The 24274-nt window shown below is 50.4% G+C and overlaps 2 protein-coding genes across 2 annotated transcripts in view; one reads left to right on the forward strand and one right to left on the reverse strand.

Moving 5' to 3' along the window:
- LOC102456426 (uncharacterized) overlaps positions 1-11672 on the forward strand; it is a 63214-nt gene extending 51542 nt beyond the window's left edge. Inside the window, exon 4 of the transcript XR_016348351.1 lies at positions 10951-11672. The gene's annotated coding sequence lies outside the window, so the exon portion shown is untranslated. The remainder of the gene's footprint in view (positions 1-10950) is intronic.
- The window catches only part of SLC25A1 (solute carrier family 25 member 1), a 45678-nt gene continuing 21514 nt past the window's right edge, over positions 111-24274 (reverse strand). Inside the window, exons 2-9 of the mRNA XM_075898244.2 lie at positions 15517-15624; positions 11672-11771; positions 7829-7967; positions 6258-6342; positions 5633-5737; positions 4693-4808; positions 3962-4035; positions 111-3435 (exon numbers count right to left, since the gene is read on the reverse strand). Of these exons, the coding sequence (XP_075754359.2) occupies positions 3321-3435; positions 3962-4035; positions 4693-4808; positions 5633-5737; positions 6258-6342; positions 7829-7967; positions 11672-11771; positions 15517-15624 (842 nt within the window). The 3' untranslated portion in view covers positions 111-3320. The remainder of the gene's footprint in view (positions 3436-3961; positions 4036-4692; positions 4809-5632; positions 5738-6257; positions 6343-7828; positions 7968-11671; positions 11772-15516; positions 15625-24274) is intronic.

Below are 24274 nucleotides of genomic sequence, written 5' to 3' on the forward strand. Positions count from 1 at the left end.
CATACTCGGTCCTTGACATTAACCAGTGCTTTGGCTCCATGTGATTCAGAGGCACCCATGACAGAAAACAGACACCGCAGGGGGAAAAAAAGTACAGCAAGACGTCCATCTTGTGGCAGGTTTCTGTTTATTATGTAATCTCTGATTGCAGTAAAACCTGAGAAAGCAGCAGGGGCTGACAACATGAATAGAAGACACAGCTTTGCAGACGGCAGAGCATGCAGACTCTGCCAAGACAGGGGCAAAGAGACAACACAATGCACACGCTCCAGCTTTCTCCTGGCTTTGGCATCCTCCAAAGGATAGGTGTCAGGAGATGGCTTGCACCCACAGAATCCCACTCCAAGCAGAGTCTGACCTACCACAAGTGACTGAAGGGAACAGTGACTCCCACCCCTCCAGGGGTGCCCCAGGGCAGCAGTTCTCGGTCCTGCACTAGGAATCTGTTTGGTGGGGTCTCCTTCTAGCCCCAAGGCAGCTTTGGGAGGGAACAGCTCCTCTGGGGCCAGAAGAAGACGAATGAGAAGCAACACAGGAAACAAGTCATTGGTCCTGGACATGACGACTAACTAGTCTCCAGTAGGAAGAGCCTCTCTCAAATGTTCTTCTCTTCTGCTCTCTCAGCTCCCATCACTTCCATCCCGATTTGCACTGCAGGGAACTTAGGGCACCTTCTTTGCTCTCATCATTGCAGTAAGCAGGGATGAAGAACCCCACCTGGCTTTCAGATCCCCTCCCCAGCAGCACGAAAGGCAGGGGCTCTACTCACTTGCCTTGATCATCTCTATAGAGGAGCCCCAGAAACAGACCTTTTCAGTCACTTGGAACTTCATTCTTAATGTGCTACGGGAGCATCTGAGACCTGTCGGGAACCAGACGGGACATCAAATCTCATTCCCTTATCAGCTCAGTGCTGAAGCAATGGACTGAACTGGATGGAAAAAAACATAAAATGTGGGAGCTCCTGGCCTATTTGGAACTTAGCTACCAGTGCAATTTCATAGCAAGCGCCCTAGAATTTGAATAACCCAGAGCACAGTGCCCACGGGCTGACATGTCAGAGGATCTGCAGCCAGTGTAACAGACCATAGCACCATGCCCGTGTGGCTGCAGTGTAGCTAGCTGCATTGATGAAATCCGTCTGGGACTTAGGACATTTGATCCGGGACCTAGGGCCCTCTCCTGGAACCTTTTGCTCATCCAGAATACAGGGAGGCTCTTGAGGGCCAAGGGAAATGAGCAAAAGGCTTAAATTGTAATAGACTCACGTCTGGCTTTGACCCACACAGAGCAACGGCAACTTTGTTAACAGGCAACTTTGGTTTATTGTTGAGGTTCTCACTGAGAGCCCCGATTTGGCCTTCAAGTTGGCAAGAGTCACTCCAGCATCCAGCAGTGAGCACAACATTAACATGAGCGACCAAGTCAGCTTGGAAAGATACTCCTGGACTCTGCATTATTAGCAGAAATGAAAACAAAGCATCTGCCCTGGCTGCCAGCATGGTAACCACGAACTCCAGGGCGCTGCCTCACAAGCCAGCCAGCCCTCAGACTCTGAACAGCAGTTCTTGGGACAGCAATTTGCTTTCCAAAGGCTACCCCATAGCACAATAGGGGCTATGGATACTACAGAGAAATAATGGTGGGTCAGGGACCACTACTGGATAATATTACTGTAAATGCACTATTACACATACACACAGGGTGTATGTGCGCACACACATACACAATGCAAGATGATCACAGGCTTTACAGATTCTGGTTCAATTCTGCAGTGTGTTCTAAAGCAAGGCTCTTATTTTATTCAAGTTGCAAATGTAAAATGCAAAAAACCCAATGGTTTACAAGAGTAGGAAAGTGACACTTTCCCGTGCTTTTCTTCTTCACCTGCACGTAACAAAGAACTAAGGCTGCATTTGTCAGATAGTACGTACACACACACACACACACACACACACACACACCCCTGCATATCTATGGTAGACAGACACATGATTTTGGCACAAGTCTGCATTGGAACCATTATGAGCTCTTGGCACTGGGCAAGGCAGGGTCAACTGTGCCCTGAGGATACAGTACAAGTGTTAACAACTCTGCAGGTTGTTCATTTAGTCTAGCTAGGTACTTGTCTGGGTCTAAGTATTGGAATATCAAGTGGAGGAGAGTCAGGGTGGAGGGGAAGATGCACAGCAGGAAAGGGAATGTGGAAGGCTGCAGTTTAATCAGAGAAGGCCAAGTGGCAGACAGAGAAGTAACCTGGTTGTTTCAGGCTGGAATTTCACTTGCTGGGGAATGACTTCACATAGTGAGGAGGAGGAGGAGGAATATGGAGGCATCACCACTTGGGGTCTGTGTCACACCTGCAGCACCAGCTCCAGGAGCCTGTGTGAATGGCTGGGTTGGTCAAGGACAGGACCTGTGTTCCTGGTGGATTCCACAGCAAAGCCCCTCTGCTCCTAGAGGTGGTACAGAGTGGATTTCCTCTCTCCTCCAGTGGAGGCAGCTGGGTGGACAAAGCTCCCATAGGAAAGCATGTATTTGGAGCCAGGGGTCTGGATCACACTACCACCTCTCCCAAGGGGCTTCCACTCAGCTTTCTGGCTTAAACCAGAGGCTAAACAACAAGCATGTCTCACAGGGTCACTTCACAATCAACACTCACTGGCCCTAGTAACTCCCACTGGAAAATGCTGCAACCGAGGCACTTGGGAGCTCTGCTAGGGGTACCTGGGGCTCCCTCCAAAGCCAGGGCTCTCTCACCTTCCCTAGAGCACCTCCTACCAGTAGAGGATGGGACTGCAGTAGCAGTGAGCGCCCCATAGGCAGGGACATCAAACCACTGCAATCACTCCCCTGCAGCCAGCGCTCCAGGACCTCCTGCTGGGAGAGGCAGGAGAAGGCAGTGAGCTAAGTGGAAATCTTTACTAGCTTGATTCTCAAAAGGCAAAAAGAATTTTGGATGGAATTCTAATCTGGCTGAAGAACCATGCCCCTCTCTATGCCCTCAGGCTACTGGAGCTGGCCTTTGGGAATTTTGCAGATAGATTCCCCTCCCCCCACCATAATTTTAGCACATGATCAATAATTTAAACTGCTCCACAGTTCAATCCTATAAATAAAAGGTGGTCAGTGTTTGATATGAGGCTGACTGGCCAAGCACAGGGCTAGCTCCCTTGCTTTCATACAACAGGGGGACTTGAACCTTGGCACCGCTCATGGTGAAATGTCCGTAGGATTCCTCCCAGGCTGGTCATCTTTATCCAGACATTGCCTCATAGTGGTGGAAGAAGCGGTGCCGCTGCCCTAGGTGGGATGCAGGCTCAGTCGGTTTTCCACACTTTGTTGAGGACCTTGACCACTTCATCGTAGATGACAAAGACGATGGCCACATCCAGACAGACGCGGCCGAGGCGAGGCACGGTGCCCTTGTAAAACCTGCCAGGAGAGAAGAAGTGAGGAAGGAGCAGAACTCGGTCACCTGTCTGACCAGGCTTCGCCCACCAGTGATCTCGGGTGGAGCAGGCACCGTTTTACACCAGGCTGCCACGGCTCTGCAGCCACACTTTGTGTAGCTTGCCTTCCTCTCCAACTCGGCCACCCTGCACAAGCATGGCAAGCCCCGTGTCTGCAGGAATGAAAGGGGTGAGGGCCAGGGAAAGGCTGCTTTCAGAGACCTCCGCTTCTAAAGATTCCTAGCCAGGGCTTTCTGGCCAACTGCCCCATTCCTGTCATAGGATTCACTCTCCTCACCACCCACTTCTTCAGATTCTAGGTCCTATCTCTATGCCTGGGGAACAGGCTCCCTCTTCTCATGGGCCCAAAGACAGCTCCCTCTTGGATCCCTGTGGCACTGCTCCTTGTTTCCCCATACACATCTGAACTCCAGGGGAGGGATCATCCCCATTTCTCTACAGTTACCCAGCCCTCGGTCCCCTGCATGGAAACAAGATGCCAGACTCACGCAATGGGCCCCTCGTATTTCATGATCTGGTAGGCGCAGTCCCAGGTACTCTTATACTTGTGCGCTTCAAGTCCCTGCAGGAAGCAGAGAGAAAGGTCAGAGACCCATTGTGGTGAAATCTATGCCCCAGTTCCCAGCAAAGCACCCTCAAACTGTGGCTCCTAGGAGATTTTGGAACAGCTCTGGTGGGCTTCAGTTTGCACAGCTGGAGGTTACAGCAGCAGCCTCCGTCTTTGGGCTGCATGGTGCTTAGATGAGGTCTAACCCAAGTGGCAGTGGCCAGGCCTATGCCCCACTGCAGGTATCTTTGGGTGGATGCCAGGGATATTCAGATGGTTATGTTGCAAGGAGAAGAACAGGACAAAATTCCTCTAGCACAGGGAGTCCTGTGCCTGCTCAGCCTAGGAGCGAATCTTTTGCTGTTAACTTGCAGACCCAACATGGTCCTGGAGCCTGGCATTAGAATGGACATGGGGCCAACCTGTGGCCTGACTCCAGAACAGCATGGCTGATGTGGACTCACTGCTACACTGGGTCTAAGGTTCTCCCAGGGCCAAGCATCCTGGGTGACATTTTTCAGGGCACACTCAGTCCTAGCTCCTGCTTCTCCATCAAGGGAAGGCCGTACAGCACTTAGCCATTTTGGCACTTGGCCCCGTGGCCATGGAGCACCCGGAGGCAAGAGGCGAACGAGGGGCTTTACGCAGAAGCTCAGGAACCACATGCAGTACCTGCATTCTGGTTTTTACCACATCCAGGGGGGTGTTGCCAAAGACACTTGCAGCTCCGGCAAAGGCGCCAAACATCCCAGTGACGATGGGATTCATCACCTTGTTGGGATCATCCCCTGGGAAAAAGGAGAGCGACAAGCGGGGTGGGTGGAGGGAGAGACACACACAAGGACAAAGCCCAGGAGTGCCAAGAGGTAGGAGAGTGCAGGGATGTTACAGGAGAGCTGCAAGGGCTCCAACAAGCTGGGGGTGCAAGGAGGAGCGGTGAAAGGAACAGGGTGTCCACAAGTGGGACACCCAGCACAGCCAGAGAACAGGGAGGGGCCGAGGGGGGCCAGAGATGCACTCTCTCCGGGTGTGTGCAGTGAGCAGAGGGGCCAGGCTGGCTGTTTGCCACCAAGAGGCATTGGTACAGATTTAAAGTGAACACAAGTCCTCAAACCCCATGGCTCCAAAGGCAGGGAACACATGAGCCTAGGTTAGGGCTAGCCTAGCAGCAAGTGGGCAGGAAAGCACCCTGGGTGACTAATACAGAACAGGCTTGTAAAAGGGGCCCAGAGAGGGCCCACAGGGCTGGGGCATCAAGAGTGCCCATAAGATGCCTGTGTACTGCAGCAGGCAGGCACAAGCGAGGGAAGAGGGGAGGAGACCCTGTGAACAGACCCCATGAGAGTCCCAGCTTACTCACAGACTGCACCCCCTGGGCTTCCCTTCTCCCCAGCTCGGACCTGCCCTGGGCCCTTCCTCAGGGCTATCAAAGTGACCCCTCAAGAAGCTCTCTCCGGGTGGGTACATTTCACTTGAGGGGGGATGCAGCAGCAGCTCAGCTGAGGCTGGAGAAGCCAGAGCCCAGCACCTGCCCTGGCTGCAGCAGGTCGTGGCACTCTGCCTGCAGTGCTCAGTGTGGAGACGCGTGAGCGGGGCAGAGCGCGGTGAGTACCTTTGTACCAGTTCCTGAGCGCCGTCATGACGAAGAAGCGAATGGCCTGGTTCGATCCTTGTTTGAGGACAGTAGCAGTTAAACCCTGGTAGGTTCCCTTCAGACCTGTGGCAGGGGAGAAAGGCCAGTGTTCAAGAAGGGCATGCAGCAGGATGCTGGACTTCTCAGGAACACCATCCACCCGGTGTCTTCCTGTGGCCCACAGTACAATCTCCCCTCCCTCCACCCTAGCGGAACCCGCAACAGAGTCCAGTTACTGCCCCAGCTCTTTTGCACCCCACCCACTCAGCTTGCACATTAGTTTAGCATTAACAGCAGAGGCTCAGGGGGGAAAGACATTTCTCCTGAATCTCATTGGCAATGGGGTAAGGCCTGCTCTGCATGGCTTTTATGGGACTGTCAGGGAATGAACCACCTGACACTTGGCCTATGCTCCCACAGACCTTCCAGCAAGGCCGCGCTGCTTTCCCCAGCCTGGCTGGGAGAGAAAACAAGCTGGGGCTTGGGAGCGGGCAGCCTCCTGCTCTGGTGGGAGGAGGCAATTCACAACTCAGCCCCCAGAGCCAGCATGACAGAGTTGCGCACACTGCAGGAAACGGTAACGTCACCATGCCAAAGGCCTCACCCTGCTCGCGGATGATCTCACGTACACCATGGAAGAAGCCTCGGTACTTAGGTTTAGGGGAGCACTGGTCGTGGATAAACTTCACCTGGGAGGGAGAGAACATTAGGATTTGTTAATCCCAATCAGCATGTGAAGATCCCCAGCCTCAAGCTATAGGAGTGCAAACATGCCAGTCATATGTCTGGCAGCAGGGCTCTGCTCAGGGATTCAACAGCGGGGGTCTTTGCCAATGCAGGGCTGTACCATACAGATGCCATTCCAGAGGGGAATGGAAACCCCATCTGGAGTTTACCTGCAACTGCACAAGTGTTTGCTAATGCACTGTAAGTGCAATCAGAAAGGAGAGAGGGACCATGCAGTTTAGGGATCATTGGCCTGTGGAGGAAGGACTGTGGCTAGATTTCTTAGAATGCTCGAAACACACAATGCTCTGCACTTGGACGGAGAAAAATCTGGAATTCCCAGAATAGGAAGAAGGGGCGATTGCTAGCTTAGGCCTGCAGAGCACGAGTGCATCCTACCAAATACTTAAGCTATTGGCCACCTGTAAGAGCATATAACACATCAATAATAACAGTCCCTTCACCCTTATTGAGCCACTTTCATGCGAAGATCTGTGCAAAATAGAGTCCATCTATTTATCTCCACGAGGCACAGAGGTGAATGGACATATCTGGGGTCACACAGCAGGCCAGTGGCAGAGCTGGGGACAGACTTCTAAGTCCCAGTCCTGTTGCTCATAACTCAGTCCTCGATATTCTGCCAAAGAGTCTTGCAGGCAGAAGCCAGTTTTCCAGTCCAGTCCCTGGCTCTCACATTACACTGTATAAAAAGGATTAGTGCCCAAATACCCCATATTGAAAACTGCACATTTTACGGACCCCAAAACCATATTTCCAGGCCAGGCACAATTTCGGAATCTGGGTCTGGAGGTTACAAAGCAAGGAGGAAAAAAACCCAGTATAAACACCGGGGGAAAGAGCAGCGATAGAGAAATGACCTCATGGTGTGGGGCATCAACGAATTAAAAGCAACAATGATGCAAAATGCTCTTGGTGAGAGACCATAGCAGCAAAGATATTTCATGCGTTGTGCTGCGGCCAACTGGTGTATTGGGGTGGCTAAGCATCTATTTCATTGCATTAATATCTGATGGATTCTGGGGTCAGGCCACAAAGGCTGGCTTTGGAGAGAAATGCCATCATTCACTACAGGAAATATGGGACACCAGGGGGTAGGGAAGAATCAGACCCTCTTTGATCTGTTGCTAACATTTTCCATCAACAGGAGAATCCAGAGGGAATCCCCAGTGCAAAGCCTTTCCCTGCATCTCTGACCATTCACCACTAGTGGGTGCCTGCAGTCCATGGACATTCCATCCTGCCTGGAGCACAGTACAGCCATGAGGCCAGGCAGGGAGCAGTGCTGAGTTAATGCCCTGCTGGGATGGAGAGCGCACAGCAGGCTACCTCTGGGTCTGACAGCAGGCTTCTCCAGCTACCTCCAAAGGGGGAATCTCCTCCCACTCAGCCCAGCCCTGGGCAGCAGAGATCAGAGGGCCTGTGCTGTACCTTTACGGTCTCCATGGGACACACCACCACCACGGCCTCGGCCACCCCGGCTCCCAAGCCGCACAGCAGGCCGCGCGTGCTGTTCAGGTTGCCCTTCTCATCTCTCATGTGGTTGCTGAGGAACTCGAACATGCCGAACCTGGCAGGAGAGAAAGGCCGCCAATGCAAACCCCCTGGGACCGTGCAGACACAGGTGGTGGGCAGAGACAGGCCCGGGGCTAGATGGTCTTCTGATAGCTGGCTTCTAGAGCAGATAGGCCAAGCAGCACGGCTGGAAGCTTGCACTGTAGCCCATGGGCAGTTCACTAGGGAGCCTAGGACCTGGCCTTTGGGTTGCCTCTGGGGTGAGCTGGAAACTCAGGCCAGCGACTGGGGGGCACACGTCTGACTGTTGGTGCCCCAACCAGCACAACTCAGAGCAGACTCTTGCACTCCCTCCTGCCACAAGATGGCTGCAGAGGCTATGATTGGGAGAGAGCTGGGAACCCCCTGCCCAAGGAGGGGGGAAGGTGCCTTAGTAGCCCGCCGAATAGGCCTCCCTCTTCTCTCCCCATCCAGGACCTGGGAGGAGGCTGCCGCAAGAAGTGACGCCCTCCCTGTCCAAGCCCCTCCATTGCTCCCTGGCACCAAACACTCAGTAGCCTTTGCCCACCCTTGCCCTCACACTGCGCGAAGCACAGATGCCCACACACCATTCTCCTGCAATGGTAGGCACCTGCCAACCCTGAGCCAGAAAGCCAAGGAGAAGGGAGGCGGCAGTGCGCCCAACTCCAGAGCAGGCTGGGACTGCTGACAGCTATTAGCAGGAGTTTGGCAGGCAGTGTCCCCTCAGCAGTAGCTGGGGCTCCCTAGTTAAGCAGGCTCATCTAACCCTCATCCTGAAGAGTCCTGCTCTCCTAAGCCTGGACTCATCCAACAAGCCCCCCACATCCAGTCTCCCACCAAGCTGCACCAGGACCCTCTAGCCTATGAAGTCCCACTTTCCCAGCACCTGGACCACACACCAAGTCCCACCTCTTCCTGACTCCTCCACTGAGCTCAGAGTCCCATTGCCCTTACACCAGAACCCTCCCAGCAAGCCCTTTTGCATTCAGATCTCCCACTGAACTGCCCACACCTAGTTCCCCCACAGTAACCGCTCCCCCCTCCACACATGACTCATGCTAGGCTGAGCCTACCCAGCCACAGAGGGGCTACCCTTACACTGTGTTAGGGTCAGGTGCAGCCTCACTGCCGAGTTCCTGTATTGGGGGAGGCTGGGGTTTCAAAGTGATCTCCACACCTGAATGCAGCTAGTGGCCTGTGCTCCCCTCTGCTAGCAATGTGAAGAGGAGGGGGTTTCTTAATGGCCTTTCTGTCAAAGACTTCCAGTGTCACATTGGACCCATCATTTAAGACTGTCTCAAGGAGAGTTTTTCCACGGATTTAAAAAAAAAATGCCATTAGCCCATGCCTCAATTTCTCCATCTGAAAAAAGGGATAATAATACTTGCCTGCCTCACAGAAGTCTGTGTAAATTCATTGGTTTTAGTGAGGTGTTTTGGGATCATCAGATGGAAAGTGCGGAGAAGTGCAACTTTGCAAAGAGGTGGTTTTTTTTTTTTTTTTTTTTTTTTTTTTTTTACAAATTCAAAATCTTTCTGCTTTATTCATGCAGAAGCAGGTGTAGTGAGAGCAGGGTCCCCTCCCCCCATCAGCACTTTTCAAAGGGCTAGCCAAAGATGCAAGAATGCCATGCAGTGTGTGTGTTGCAAGGAGGGCAGGATCATTTATGGCAGCAGATATCCTGTGCTGGCCTGCTAAGTGGGGCTAGGCAGAACAATAAATGGTGAGAAGGAATGGAGAACCCTCCACCTGGGCCAGAGGAGCCCTTCAGAGCTTGATCTGGGCCAATTCTTCTTTTTTTTTTTTTTTTAACTTGTTCAAATTCTGTGACGAACAGGGTAGCTTGAGCGCTTGGTTGGGGAGGGCAGTGATCTTGAGTGGTGGGAGCCTTAGGAAAAAGGAGTATGGAGGGAAGAATGGGGGTGGAGAGGGACAGAGGGAGGAGGGATATGGTGGCAAGGAAGAGAGAAGTTATTGGTAGAATAGGGCTCAGCTCGTTTCAGTGGTTGGGAGAATACGTTTGCCTGGTGAAAACAAAGCTGGGGATTTTGTTCCTTCACCTCTGGGGATATTGGATCCACCAGTCTGATACACAAAATTGGCACCGTCATGCTACCTCAGTGGGAAATTTTATTTTCTCGGTTCTGTGAGCTGAACAGGTTAAATCAGCAGCCAGCTTGTATTTTACTGGCATGTATTTTGGCGATTCTTATTTATTGTCTGAGGTGCTTACAGACAACAGAAACAATCAACATAGGAAGCCCTCAATTAATTTGTGTGAAGTGAAAATTAGTTTGCAGTCTGATTCCAGTCATTTTCTTCCTGTTGGGGGAAAATGCCAGTTCCAGGCGAAGCCTGACACCTTGTTTGATTGTGTGAAGAAAGCTCATACCACCATCTACGTGTTTTGTTCGTCTTTAAGGTGCTACTAGACTATTAGTCTGTAATAGGAAAAACTTAAACAACAAACCCCTCACAAATTTTCAATTAGCTTTAACTGGTGCTTGCCATTTTTTGTTCCCCAGGATCAATGAGAGCTATTTGGGGCATTTGCAAGCTGCCTGCATTTCAGCTATTTGGGTTTAAAAAAACAACAACCTGTGACTGACATTTCTTATTCCCAAATTTAGTGCTGTTAATTAGGTACCTTCTGTATATCTGGCACATGGTACAAAACATGCTCCATTTTGTTGAGAAAGAAACTGCAGAAAAAAGTAGAGGGTTTTTTCAGAAATTTGTTTGGGTTCAGGGATTTGGCTGGAAGGGGGCAAGCACACAGTGAGCAGGGATACAGGATGTGCAGGGAAGAGAGGAGGGAGACAGTGCGAAGGGGGTGGGGCCTGGGCAGGGACACTACAGCCTCCTCAAGTGGAAACGTCACCAACCACCCTTGCCCTAATGTGCCAGAGAAGAGCAAATCTGAAATGCCAGCACTCCACTGCCCCCACCCTTTGGGCTGGTGCTGAGAATGGGAAGGGAAAGCAAACTGCTCAGACCTAATATTTTTTCTTTTACAGCATTTCCACACTGGGGAAGTTGGGGCTGGAGAAGACAAGGTCAGCAGTGTTCCCCTGCCACCCTACGACTGGGAAAGGCTCAGCCTGGAAGAGCTGGGAGGGTCCCCAAGTGCACACGGCTAATGGTGCCTTGGGGGAGTTCCCCACAGACAGCAAGGCCTGCTGGCAGCATCTGCTCAGGCTGGTCTGGTAAGAGCAGTGTTCTCATTCCATTCCAAAGGGAACAGCCATCCAGGGAAGCAGTCCCACCTGCTACTGGGGGACTGGGCATGTGACCCGTAACGTTCGGCCAGATCCTATGACTTTGTGGATAGGTCCAAAACCACCGAGTCATTCCCTCCCCTCCCTGCAACGGGACTCGAGCTGCATCAACCCATCTCCATGCTTCAGGCCTGGACACAACTGCTCTATGGCAAGCAGCTCGCAGGGCTCCTCTGCACTGTGCTCCTCTGGAAGTGGCATGTCTGTAGCCTTCCCCTAGGGCTCTCACCAGCCTCTCTGCACACCTGGCAGGGCTGTTCTGCCCAGAGGCTGAGAGAAAGCCCAAGATTCCCTCAGCAGCGAGAGGGGGCCACTTTCAAGGGGACTCCTGGGGGTTTCTCATCTCGGGGGACTGGTGGGCGACAAGGAGAGCAGGAAGATCACGCAGGCTCAGATTACTACGGCTGCATTTCACAAACACCTCAGGGCAAGGCCGGGGCTCTCAGCTGGAGCGCCTTACCTTACAGCTGCCTTTGGGATGGAGCCATACACCAATGAGCTGAGGCCTCGATAAAGCCCCTTCACGCCATGGCCCTGGACAGTTTGCTTCACGCAGTCCGCTAGAGGAGAAGTTGCGGAAAAAGGGGTTTAGCCAGCCCACAAAGCCAGTACGACAGCACCTTCCTCAGTCAGGCTCTGCTGGAAAGATGTATGCCCCTCTTCCCAGGCATGCAAGGGAAGGTGAGTGAGGACACACTCTCTTGGATGACGTGATAATCAGACCGTAAAGGCCCCATTGGAGAGGACACTGGCCCTGTCAGGGCGTATGTGTTTGTCTTGTCACTGATGATGAGACAAGGCCTCACCACTGCTGCAATTAATGGATTCCTCTCCCCTCCCGAGCTGTGGAATGTGAAGTCCCGACTCATGTCCCCTTGCCAATGACATTCAAGTCACAGGCAGGAGGTGCCTGACTACACAACAGCCTCCCTCGCTAGAGCAGGGCACTGCCAAGCCCTCCACGGAGCTGGTCCAGGAAGGGAAGCTAATGCAGCAGCTGGAGAAGGTGCGGCAATGACACAGGGATCTGCCCAGGACTCAGCAAGTCAGAAGCTGCATCGCCGCAGCTGATCAGGACCCAGTTCCAAGCCTGATACTAAATTGGGGCTCTGGACCTACACTCCTTGCATCTCTTCCCACAACCAACTGGGATTTCTCTACTCCCTCCCACCATTTAGGCTGTTGGCCAGGAACACATTGGAGGGCAAAGCAGCAATGCCCAGACTGGATACAGAAAAGCGTGCCACAGTACAGCCTGTCCAGAAATAGACAGTTATGCTCCTGCTAGTCAGGGACCCCTGCCAGTCATCCCAGGCTGGAATGAGGCTATTGTCCCTGGAACTCCTCCAGTCTCTTGGCAACAATTCCACCTGGACACCTCATCGGGCTACTGCCAATAGTGGTGTCAGACATATGCTGTCTCCCTCAGTGAGAACAGCTGTGCTGCACTGCGCCACTGGCCAGGTCTGTTCAAGGGGAGCACTCATCTTGGAAATGGCAGAGATGCTCAATGACTTCTTTGTTTCGGTCTTCACCGAGAAGTCTGTAGCAATACCTAACATAGTGAAGGCTCGTGGGAAGGGAGTAGTTTTAGAAGGTAAAATAAAAAGAGAACAAGTTAAAAATCACCTAGAAAAGTTAGATGCCTACAAGTCACCAGGGCCTGATGAAATGCATCCTAGAATACTCAAGGAGCTGATAGAGGAGGTATCTGAGCCTCTAGCTATCATCTTTGGAAAATCATGGGAGACAGGAGAGATTCCAGAAGACTGAAAAAGGGCAAATATAGTGCCCATTTATAAAAAGGGAAATAAGAACAATCCAGGAAATTACAGACCAGTTAGTTTAACTTCTGTGCCAGGGAAGATAATGGAGCAAGTAATTAAGGAAATACTGTAATCTGTAAACAGTTGGAAAGTGGCAAGGTGATAGGGAACAGCCAGCATGGATTTGTAAAGAACAAATCATGTCAAACTAATCTGATAGCTTTCTGTAATAGGATAACGAGTCTTGTGGATAAGGGAGAAGCAATGGATGTGGTATACCTAGACTTTAGTAAGGCGTTTGATATGGTCTCGCATGATATTCTTATCAATAAACTAGGTAAATACAACTTTGATGGGGCTACTATAAGGTGGCTGCATAACTGGCTGGAAAAACACACTCAGAGAGTCGTTATTAATGGTTCACAATTCTGCTGGAAAGGCATAACAAGTGGGGTTCCGCAGGGGTCTGTTTTGGGACCGACTTTGTTCAATATCTTCATCAACGATTTACATATTGGTATAGAAAATATGCTTATTAAGTTTGCAGCTGATACCATGCTGGGAGGGGTTGTGACTGCTCTGGAGGATAGGGTAATAATTCAAAATGACCTGGACAAATTGGAGAAATGGTCTGAGGTAAACAGGATGAAGTTTAATAAAGACAAATGCAAAGTGCTCCACTTAGGAAGGAACAATCTGTTTCATACATACAGAATGGGAAGCGACGGTCTGGGAAGGAGTATGACAGAAAGGGATCTAGGGGTTATAGTGGACCACAAGCTGAATATGAGTCAGCAGTGTGATGCTGTTGCAAAGAAAGCAAACATGATTCTGGAATGTATTAACAGGTGTGTTGTGAGCAAGACATGAGAAGTCATTCTTCCGCTCTACTCTGTGCTCTACTCAGTTGGAGTATTGTGTCCAGTTCTGGGCACCGCATTTCAAGAAAGATGTGAAGAAATTGGAGAGGGTCTGGAGAAGAGCAACAAGAATGATTAAAGGTCTAGAGAACATGACCTATGAAGGAAGACTGAAGGAATTGAGTTTGTTTAGTTTAGAAAAGAGAAGATTGAGGGGGAACATGATAGCAGTTTTCAGGTATCTAAAATGGTGTCATAAGGAGGAGGGAGAAAACTTGTTCATCTTGGCCTCTTGGGATAGAACAAGAAGCGATGGGCTTAAACTGCAGCAAGGGAGGTTTAGGTTGGACATTAGGAAAAAGTTCCTAACTGTCAAGGTAGTCAAACACTGGAATAAGCTGCCCAGGGAGGATGTGGAATCCCCATCTCTGGAGTTATTTAACAGTAGGTTAGATAAATGTCTAATAGGGATGGTCTAGACCAGTGGTCTCCAACCTTTTTACACCCAAGATCACTTTTTAAGTCTCAGAACAGGCAAAGATCTACCGCCCTGCCCCGTCCTTGAAACCCCGCCTCCTCTATTCTCCTGTCCATCACTTACTATCCCCAGCCCTTATACATTCTGTTAAACAGTTTATTTTTAAATTATGAAATATATAAAATTAAAATCACATGTTTATAGTTATGAAATAAATGGTCTTTTTTTAATTCATGCTATTTAAATGTCAAATGAAGCATTTACAATTATACATTTTGTTCTCTGCTATTTTGTACATCTAAAATCAAGTCTTGAGAATTATATATTTTTTCTTCCAATAAAGTCTCAGTGTGACACCTGTGACTGAACAGTGTCTTGAAGTCTGGGTTGTAGTCTGAGATTGCTAGTCGTATACAGTCCATTAGATGGGCATCTGTGATCCTGCGCTCAGCCTGGGAAGCTTGCTCCAGCACAGCTGGAGCTAGACACAGCCTCCCTGGGCTGAGCACAGGGTAGCCGGGCTGGAGGGAAGAGAAGCGGCTGCCCGGCCAGCTGGCCATGGCGCTCAGCTGGGGTGCACCAAGCTCCGCATGGGCAGGCGCAGAGAAGCTGCCGATCAGCTGGAGCGCGGGGCAGCCTCTTTCAGCTGAAAGCCACAGTCAGCTTGCTGGCGTGTTTCAGCCCTCCCAACCTCTCAGCTCCCACTATTCCTCGCAGCTACTCACCTGTGCTGTTGCTCGGTGAGTAGCTGCTCCTCAAATGAGGAAATCTAATGTAAATGTACTGTGCAAGCGCGCAGTTCAGAGAGGGCTCGAGAGCTACTCTTAGAGCCCTTGAGATCTACTGGTAGATCACAATCTACTGGTTGGTGACCACGGGTCTAGACAGTATTTGGTCCTGCCATGAGGGCAGGGGACTGGACTTGATGACCTCTTGAGGTCCCTTGCAGTCCTAGTATTCTGTGATTCTATAATTCTAACCGAAAAGCCTGAGCTTCTGAGGACTGGTGGGGGCAGGACATCAGACCTGATGGCCCAGCCCAGCCCTCTGATCCAGTCCCCCGAGTGTCTCAGTTCACATGCAGCTGGCAGTGCTCTACTGGCTGCAGCAGCTCCAACGCCCCCCCCCCAAATCGCCAACCCCCTTGTTTGATCCCTACTCCAGCCCCTCCGTGCACACGGCTGCCAGGCTGCAGACTTACCGATGCCTTTGTACCGGGGCGGGTTAGCTTTCTCATCCAGCTGTAGCTGAGTCTTGACATACTCCGTAGGGAATGTAATGCATATCTCAATGCCACCAGCAATACCACCTGAGGAGAATAAAGTAGGGAGGTGGGGGCAGAGTTAGAACAGGGAACTGCTCAGCAACGGGATTATCCCCCTCGCCCTTCTGATGGGCCCCTCTCCCATTCCTAACTACCCAAGACCCACTTTTCAGCACTTGGAGCCAAAGCCACAAGTGGGCTCACGCCCAGATAGATGCATGGGGAGGAGCCAGATCTGCAAAAGCACTGAGCACCTAACAAGCTCCTTTGACCATCTCCTAGCTAATTTATTTTGGTGCCTGCATGGAAGCACTTTTGAACAATTACTCCCTTGAAAATCTGTCCCTTGATGCTTTCACGAGAGCAAGCAAGACACGTTCTCCCTTCTCTTCTGTGTCGTCTGGTCAGGCAGGGCAGGGACTGGCTCTTACTGTGTGTTTGCACAGCATTGAGCACCACAGGACACTGGCTGCAGGGGGCTGCTAGCAGCTACTAACATATAATAATAATTTTGCCAGTGGAAGAACATGTCATGCAGGGCTTAAATTCAGCTGGAGCAGTCTTGAGCAGGGCTCCGATAACTGTTTTCCTCCACATGGGAATCCCGTGATCCACAAGGCTGAAACCCTAAGCAACAAGAAATATTCTGGGAACTTTTAAGCCCATATTTAGTGCCACCCAGAGCCATGCAGATTAAAGGCCTGAATTATTATCTGGACACTAGGAACTTCTGAATGCCATCCCAGCTCTAGTCACAGAGAGAATCCATGCCAAAAGCACGTCACAATCTTGCTCTGTCTTTGTCCCCAGCCTGCAAGAAGGGGATAATGGCAATTACTGGCCTCACAGAGGGTGAGGTGACTCATGTCTCTATAGTACTTGCAGTCCAGCTGTAGGGCACACATCCCATTCTGAACTTGTGCAGGCTTGAGCCTTGAGATTGAGAAATCCTCAGGCTCAGGATCTGTTTGCACAACACAGCTCAGCAGTTACACTGCACTGTGTGCTTACCATATTCCGTGTCAGGAGTGTGTAGCCCCATGAGGAGTCAAACCCACCTCAGGAAAGTCTGGTCAGTTTCTCATCCCCAAGACAGTAGCTGTATTTGCTGGGCAGGTAAAAGCTGCTTTGTGTTTTAATCAGCGTGGTGAGGGTGGGTGTGCAGATTTAGTGGCTGGGTCTGGTACACTTCAGAAGCTGACAGCTACCAGTGTCACCTTTGGGTTACACGCCATGTTCGCAGCAGCACCACACTGCTAGAATTTCTCCCAACTGGCTCCTCGTACAGTAGTTGAACATTAGAGTTAGGGATGTAAATAACCACGAACATAATTAACTGGTTAAATGATTAAAAGTATACCAGTTAACCGGTTAACTGCTGGTGGACCACAGCCAGGCCGGGTTCCTGCCCACCCAGGCTGAGTCAGAGCAACTGGGGCCCCATCTGCCCCGCTCCAGCGCTAGATTTGTAAAATTTCAATTAGTTAATTAATCAAATAGTCAATACATTTTGCATCAACTATTCAATTAGTCCCTCAACAATGGTGCCTCCGCCTTTTAAGTGTAGCAATAGCCCCAGGGCTGTTGCTACACTTCCAAGGCAAAAGCACTGCAGAGAGCCCAGGGCCAGGGCGGGACTCTAGCAGTCCCCCGCCGACCCTGTGCACCCCACAGCGTTTCAAAGCGGCAGCACTGCATGGAGTCCCCAGCTGGCCCCGGGCTCCATGAGGTGCTGCCACTTTGAAAGGCCACCTCCTCTCCCCCTCCCCCTTGCTGCCTCTTTCTGATAGAGGCAGCAAGGCAGGAGATGGGAGAGGGAGGAAGTGACTAATCAACTAGTTGTTCACATCCTTATCCAGCACAGGCAGGGTCCTGCCTGTCGCCCCCACAAGGCCAGTCCCATGCAGACAGCGCTGCTCCAGTCTGGCCCAGTTGGGCATTAAACCCATTACCCAGTCAGCATTCCAGTCAGCCTAATGCTGACTGGATAATCAGTTAAGCTTTTACAGCCCTAGTTAGAGCCCCCACATACACACTTGAGCCAAATCTCCAGCATCCCTTCAGGCTTGGGCGCTGGGACAGGGCCAAGGTTATAGATTGAGGCCACTGACACACGGAGAAACCCCCATTTCTCTCAGCTCTTTGTGCCAGTGGTTAACACCCCACCACCACCTCATTGGTAAAAACCGCTACCTAATTTCTAATGAGAATTTGTCTGGCTGCAGCTTCCAGCCACTGATTCTTGTTCTACCTTTGTCTGTTAGATCAAAGAGCCCTTTGGTACCGGGCACTAACAGCCCCTGTATCATCATTCCCCCTCACAGCATGGTATTAATGATACAGCTCAATTCTAAAGCAGGGCTTCTTCCCTGAGGAAGACCCTTCCAGTCCCCCTTCCTCCTCCCCTGAGATCACAGGGATAGCTGCCTGCACAACTAGCTCTAGGGATTTTTGTAAGCTAAGCAAATGTCCTTGCCTGTCAGCCTGCAGAGGCCCACCCAAAGAGTTATAGAGCAAGCCTCTGCCCTCGGTAGCCATTCTGGGAATGCTGAAATTCCCTGGGTGCCATTTAAAAAACAATGCACAACAAATGCCTGCCCCACCTGTTGTAATGTAAGCATTCAAGCCAAGAAGTCCCAAGTGCTAATTCCAGTTCTGCTACTGACCAATGCTCTTATTTATGTCTATTCGGTTGATGAGATATGAGCCCCGTTGTTCTAGGCACTGTACAAACACAGCGAGAGCTGGCTCCTACTCCAACGGGCTTGAAGTCTACACGGAGGGTAGGATAAGAAACAAGCACGGAGCTGGAAAGTGAAGTGACCTAAGCCAGGCTGCATGGCAAATCAGTCTCCACACTGGGACAGAATCTGGGTGTGGTGTCCTATCCAACTAGACCACATTGCTTCTTCTACCCAGTCACAGCCTTCTTCGTACCTAAGTTTCCCTGTGTGCGCAAAGAGGGTACTCATCTCAGGGCAACACACTTTTTAGCTGGAAAGCAACATATAATTACTGCTAACTGCCAAATAATTGCAGAATGACAAACAAGGACAAGAACAAGAGAAGCACCAAGCCAAAGAAAATGAAACGAGAGGCACTGAGAGCTCTCCTCTGAACACATCATTACTGTGGTAAAACCATGAGTGCTGGCCAGCACCAGCTTCTTGGGCAGTGAGGGGCCCTACAAGAACAGGAAAGAGACCATGCCTGCTCCGTGCCCTCCCTAAAATTCTCACCATACAAAACACAGTGGGGCCCATGTGACCGTGAAATACTTATGGCAATCACAAGCCGTACTGAGTCAGGCTGGTTTTCTGTTCCTTTCTCTCAGATATGATGCCAGCTTACACAGCCTGGTAGCACAGTGCCCCTTAAATATGAAACAACTTAATTTTAGCAGCAATTTCTATACCACCTGCAGCCTGGGCTGGCCTCAGGAAGTCACATATAGAGGCAGCATGTTAACTGATAAATAAGAGGGAGGAATTAGACAATGGAGAAGGGTGTTTGCTGCTCAGATATGTGAGGAGACAGACAGTGAGGCAGAGGGATACAGGGAAGCTGTAGCAGACAGCAGGCAGTGCAGAGACAAAGGCTAGAGCACACAGAAATCGGTCAGAGACAGAAGGAACAGGAACAGGAGTACAGACAAAATGTCACACTCATCACAGAGGTGCCAGCAGGATCACTCAAAACAACTTCCACTTGGAAAAGCCTTTTTCACATTTCAAACAAAAGCACAAAAATAAAAATTACTCCAAAGATGGTGTTTAAGATTCCAGATGTCAATATACTATTAGTGGGGACTTAAAACAGCAGAATAACACAGGCTCCTGACTGTCCTATCTACTGTGATCTCACAGCCCTTTGTGTTTGGCCGAAATGATTTCCATTCAAGTTTTTAGCCTGTGCACCCTTGAAGGTGCAGTAGGGTATTCTTTGCATCACAGGCTTCTGACTAAGGAATCACAACCTACGTGCACTTTATCTTTTCCATCTGTGTTTGGATTTTTCCCCCCATTCATGTGTGGAATAATTTTATATGAACTGAGGCATGTGTGACTGTGTACCACAGTAGAAACAAAATATAGCTGTGAAAACTAATCGGCTGGGCGGCATTTGAATTTCTCCTGAGCAGCCACACAAGTCCCAGCTTCCAGGGAACACTGGTCACAACTCCCTTCCCTTCCCAGACTGCAATGTGTTGGGAACTCAAAACATAGGCCAATCCCAGAGTGCCCTGCACACTCTGTGTTACTATAAAAATGATCAAACACTACAGCTCCACCAATGGCTAGAGACCAAATGCTGCCGATGGTGCAACTGTGCCATTCTCACTGAAGTCATTGTCACTTGCCAGTATGACACAGAGGGCAGAATTTGAACCTACTGCAGGATTTTCAGAAAGTGCAGCTCCCTACTTCTACAGCAACAGGAACCTGAATCAGGTTTAGCAGCCAAAGTTAGTCTAGCTGTTACAGAGTGCCAGAATGCCCGTGTAATTGTAAATAAGCCTGCACAGCCATTCTGGGTGAGCTGGTGTCGAGAGCAGAGAGACGTTAGTAGGCTTTTATTAGAGTTCTTTTTTTAAAGTTTCCCTTTTAAGAAATTCAACAGATTTCAGTGTGAAGAGCGACAGGCATCCAAACAGCTTGCGAGGAAAGTAATTTGGGCGAAGACGTGTTTTTCCACAGACCTCCCCCACCCCCAAAATTCTTCTGGAGAGTCAGCAGATCTAACTCTTAGCTGTGTTTGTATAGGCTGATTTCAGTAGGGTAAAGTAGTCTGGTTAAGCAGGAAGAGTCAGAATTTACCCTGAATTCACTGCATGCTGGCTGTGATTACCGAGAGATATTAAAATAGTTATGAAAAGGCTGAAGCGGCACCCCAGAGCAGTGGGAGAGGGAAAGGGGGAGGGTTGGGGAAAGGGAGAAGAATGAGAAGAAGAAAAGAAAGCCTTTCAGAACTGCTCATGCAGCAGGAGTATAAAAAGCATCTGCAGTTCCTGCCTTGTAATAGTGATTCTCCAGCAAACAACCTTAACAATAAGCCTGCCTCCAGGCCCAAGGCCTCCAGTAGCTGGCTAAGCCACCACATACTTTGCATTCAGACTGTGCCATTTCCCTTCAGCTACATAAAAAGGCAACCCAGGAAGCCTGCACAGAACTGAGCCTGGACCCACAGGCACTTCTGGCCTCTCTTTAGTTGGTTCTTTTCAAAAGGCCTCCTCTAGACTTAATTTAAATCAATATAGTTGTTCAGGGGTGAGAATCATTCACATCGTAGCTACGGCAAACTAACCACAGCATGGGCACAGCTACATAAATGGAAGAACATTTTCACCGACCTAGCTACTGCTGCCCTGGGGGATGGATCACGTACAGGAACAGAAAAACTCTTTCCACTGCCAGAAAGTGCCTATAGTAGGGCTACTACAGCTGCACCACAGACAATAACCGTGCCACTGTAGTGCTCATAGCATGGACAAGTGGGAAGTAGAATATGACTCCAGATGCCCTTAGCACTGAAGTACAGCACCCTAAGTCACTCTTTAGCTGGGAAATTCATGTAACCAGGATCATCATCTTGATGCACCTCTACCTAGAATGGGCAGATTGCCTGTCACAGAATAAAAGGAACTGGCTCTACCATAACCCTGATAGCCTGACCCAGCCTTGCTGCCCTCTCCGGTAGCTCTAAGATTCGTTGCAGTCCTAGCAAGAGTTAGGTTAAATCTTAGGTGGTTGGGCCTTGTTTGCCTCCACACTGATACTTCTGAATTTACTCCGGACCTGGATGTGATCAGAGCAAGCGAGGTGGTTCTCTGGATTTCTGGTCTCAGTGTGAGCAGTGCTGAAGAGCACAGTAGAAAGCCTGTTTCCATGAGAGCCTCAAACTAATCCAAAGGAGCCAAACATTGGAGTTAGGGATGTAAAATCCTGTTTAATTGGTTTAACCAGTTAACCAATTAAAGGAGGGGTGTGTGCAGAGGGGGAGCGCTCCAACCTGGCTGGGCAGGAGTGGCTCTCACCTGATGCAGACAGGGGCTGCTCAAGCCCAGCTTCTTCCGGCCCTGTAGGGGAGCTCAGAAGAGCTGAAGCACCCTTCTGTCCGTGGCAGTCTGGGGGCTGCTATGAGGCACCAGCTAGCCATTACCCAGTAAACATCACCCATTAAGGGTGATGCTTACTGGGTGACCAGCTACCCATCCACTTTTCTAGTTTGAGCGAGGGCTACCAAGTGTGGATTAGAGTTTTCCCTACAGTTCAGGGGTCCCTAGCATGGTTTGACTCCAGGGTTTTGGTCTGGCCTAATGACAAAGTTTGGTTCCACAGTGGTTGGGGTGCCTGACCAGGTGCATTTTTGACTATGGTTCAGCTATTAAACTCTCCTGGAATATCACCCCAACTCTGTGCGTGGTGCTTATGGACTGTAGGATATTTAACCCAGATCAAACAAAGGAGCCATGCAAGCAGAGAAAGGGCTGCTAATGGGCACTTAGTCTATAAGTCCCATTCCCGTCATAGGCTTGTGCACAGACACTATTGCCCTTTGAGAAAAGAGACACTGGGCTGTGCCTTACAGTAGCTGCGAACTCCCGCGCCTGAGACCCATGAAAGGGTCAGAGGAGCTCCCTAGTTTCTAGCCAGCATGGGAGGCACAAGCATTGGGGGGCAGAAACCTAACTTCCCTTGGTGCCCCTGGCCACTTCACCAGCTCCCTTTTCCGGCTGCTCTCATTCAGGGAGAATAGCTACCCAGCATGACTCGGCAGAGCGGTGCTCTGCTGTCATTGGTCAGGCCGCTGACAACACAGAAAACACCCCATGAAAGAAACAGGATATGCTGGCTGGGTAGCTGCAGTGTCAGCAGGGGTGGGTTGGCTCCTGGACAGAGCTATGAATGGCCCAGAGGGACAACATTCCACAAACCTTTCCCCACAAGAGCCAGCCCACTCAGAGATTATGATTTGCTCTGCATCAAGAATAAGGAACTTGAGGTTCTCTCTGAACTTACGCTGCTGACCTGCAGGAAAGGCAAACACAAGGCAGACACTTAGGTCAAACGAAACTGCAAGGGGAGGGGAGGCTGCGTGGGTGTTGCAGGGTTCAGAAAACACTGCTGCTTCAAGTCACTGCCTACAGCAGAGCAGCAGCTCTCAGTCTTTGGGGGCAACAGGAGTTTCTTGAATCTCCCATCTGGAGGCATGTGTTCCAAGACGGAGTTTAGATACAATCAAACCATATCTAGCTTGTACACAATGCTGTTCAGCTTCAGATCTCCAAGCGCTTTACTAAGGAGGTTGGGACCATGATCCCAGTTTCACAGATGAGCACACTGATACACAGAGCAGTGAAGTGATTTGTCCAACATCACCTTACAGATCAGTAGCAGAGCTGGGAGCAGCATAAATCTCCTGTCTACTGTTCATCATGCCACTAGCCACACATTGCCTTCTCTAGGACAGCAACTGTGCAGCTGAGTCAGGGGCAGCACACTGCATTGGGCCCATCACACAAACGCCTCTGCCTTTTTGTGGGGAAAGCACCAATACTGGAATTGTGGTTCCCAACCAGCCATGCACAGAGCATGCAGCATTTAAAAGAGTTCAGCATTACAGATGCAGTGCAATTCTTCCAACCGTCTGAGCATCATTGCATACTTCACAGGCCTCTTCCCCTAGTTTGTAGGGCAAAACTGGAGACATTCTGGGCCCCCCTTGTCCATCCTATGTCCCAAGGGTGCCAGCTCTGTCCCTTGGGGGTGTGGGTTGGCTGTCCCTGGGGGGTGGGGGTTAGGTAGGGCTTGAGCCCTTGAACTCTAGCTCTGGAGATGGGTACCCTATCCACTGTGCCACTGAAGGAGCCCCCCAACCTCTCTACATTCTGGGCCCCCCTTATCCTTTCTTTGTTTCAAGGGTGCCTGGTCTAGCCATTACCAAACTCGTGGTGGCTGTTCCCAGTGCTGCAGATACTATAGGCTTAGCCTGTGCAACTTTGCCGACTCTGGATGTGTTTGTTGTTTTCCTTAAAAATGCAGCTCCCAGAGGCATGGGATTATGAGAAGCAGCTCCACTTATTTTAAAAACTAGATTTTTAACAGTCATGACTCAGGAAGGTTCAAGCCCCTAAAGACAGAGATGACCCCTCCAGGATTTTAAAAGTCATTCAGAGGCTGTCTTATTTTTTTTTTTAAAGTCAATCTCATGGTTTTTAGGGCCATGATTCAGGAGTTTGGTTGCTTTGGGCTGGAAAAGCTGCCTATTCACATTGGCAAAGTGCTTCAGACCCAGAGAAAAAGTTGCTCTGTCAATGCATTGGTATTACTGAGGGTATCATCCATGCACCGCCATGCTGAAATGCAGCATGCTGGACACTGTCTCTCTCCTCTCAGACACATTCTCCAGGAAGGAAACAGATTTCTCCTCACTCCCCATGCTTCCTCTAATGAGCTGTGACTCGTCTAGCAGAGCATCTTCAAGGAAGGGAGAGGTATGGGGTGCACTTTAGCCCAGCATCTACTACTTTCCTTCACAGCCTACCCACCCAAAATCTCCTGGTCTTACAGCGCACCCCTCATCTGCCTTCTCAGGGATCCCTGTATACACACATATCAATCTTCCCTTACAGGGAACACTGCCATAAACCCATCCCCACAACAGTCACCCCCCTGGATCCACTACAGGCTGAGGT

This window comes from Pelodiscus sinensis, chromosome Z, assembly GCF_052426305.1.
Source record: "Pelodiscus sinensis isolate ZL-2025 chromosome Z, ASM5242630v1, whole genome shotgun sequence".
Taxonomy (NCBI): domain Eukaryota; kingdom Metazoa; phylum Chordata; order Testudines; family Trionychidae; genus Pelodiscus; species Pelodiscus sinensis.